The sequence below is a fragment of the Octopus bimaculoides genome, chromosome 22 (genome assembly GCF_001194135.2).
Source record: "Octopus bimaculoides isolate UCB-OBI-ISO-001 chromosome 22, ASM119413v2, whole genome shotgun sequence".
Taxonomy (NCBI): Eukaryota; Metazoa; Mollusca; class Cephalopoda; order Octopoda; family Octopodidae; genus Octopus; species Octopus bimaculoides.
The window spans coordinates 22,674,034-22,675,384 of record NC_069002.1 but is presented as its reverse complement, the minus strand read 5'-3'; the positions used below and the strand labels follow the sequence as shown (position 1 = coordinate 22,675,384).

Here is a 1,351-nt window from a genome sequence, read left to right as displayed (position 1 = left end):
AACACACTTAAAAAGGAAGGAGGCGGGTTGTGACAAAGTATAGAAGACCACGTTCACTACAGACTGTGCAGCTCATACATATAAATGTACACATATGCACACACACACAGGTGAAGCACTGTTTGATCTTTTGTTACCTTTTTATATCCATTTTATATGTAAAATACTACAATTAGCCTGCATTTTTGACGGCATGGAGTCAGTTAATTATATTAATAATAGTAATTAAATGAACATGGTTTAAAATATTCTGTGGCTAACGTGTATTTCTGTTAAACTATATATGTTAACAGAAATCTTTGTTATTGTCGTGAAATTGTAGCTTAATTAATTAATTTAATCAGTTAATGTTGTCTTTGATTAGGTCATGGTGACAATCAACCAGGAAGGTTTCAAGTTTTGTAAGATCCGAGTACGGACTGTGAAAACCCCACAGATTGGTGATAAATTTGCCAGTCGTCACGGACAGAAAGGTACTTGTGGTATCACTTACAGACAGGAGGTGAGAGATTTTTCTGCGTTTCAATGTTCTTTTGCTCTATTTTATTTTTTGTTTTTAGCCACAGGACAGCTGTAAATTGATCGGGCATGAATGAGGTCAAAGATTTTGCATTCACCCCTATTTTTTTCTGGGTGGGGATATCTTTGACTATATGTTCAGTGAAGAAAACAAGAATAGAAATATTTAAATTTTTCACCTTTTGTAATTTTGTAGGACATGCCATTTACCTGTGAAGGGATATCACCTGATTTGATTGTTAACCCTCACGCCATTCCATCTCGTATGACAATTGGCCATTTAATCGAGTGTCTTCAAGGTAAAGTAGCTGCCAACAAAGGAGAGATTGGTGATGCTTCCCCATTCAATGATGCTGTCAATGTACAGAAAGTGTCCAACCTGCTCCAACAGTATGGTTACCATCTGAGAGGCAACGAGGTCAGTAAATTTTCAGATAGAGTACCTTTATTCCTGTTTTCACATGTTCTTAAGTTACCAAACTGCTGGACTTCTTGTGTATGCATGGCATAAACATCACCTCTGCCCAAACAATGTAAATGTGAAGATATGCAGATACAAAAGCACACACACACACACACACACAGTGGGCTTCAGTACAATTTCCGTTCCTCAAATTTCACTCATAAAGGTATTGGTCTAGTGGAAACTTTAGTAAAAGATTCTTACCCAAAGTGCCTCAAAGTAGGATCAAACTTATTAACCACACAGCCATTCCTGGTCTTCATAAATTACTGAAATCAACTGTAACTGATGGTTGTTTATATTTATTTCTCCCTTGGTAGTCCTGCTGTTTCCAATTAAATTGACACATCTTTTTAGTTTAAAGGGAAA

The 1,351-nt window shown here is 36.4% G+C and overlaps 1 protein-coding gene across 1 annotated transcript in view; it reads left to right on the top strand.

Annotated features, from left to right (window-relative positions):
• LOC106874492 (DNA-directed RNA polymerase II subunit RPB2) overlaps window positions 1–1,351 on the top strand; it is a 46,481-nt gene that overhangs the window by 38,226 nt on the left and 6,904 nt on the right. Inside the window, exons 20-21 of the mRNA XM_014922237.2 lie at window positions 365–502; window positions 716–937. Coding sequence (XP_014777723.1) covers window positions 365–502; window positions 716–937 — 360 coding nt within the window. The remainder of the gene's footprint in view (window positions 1–364; window positions 503–715; window positions 938–1,351) is intronic.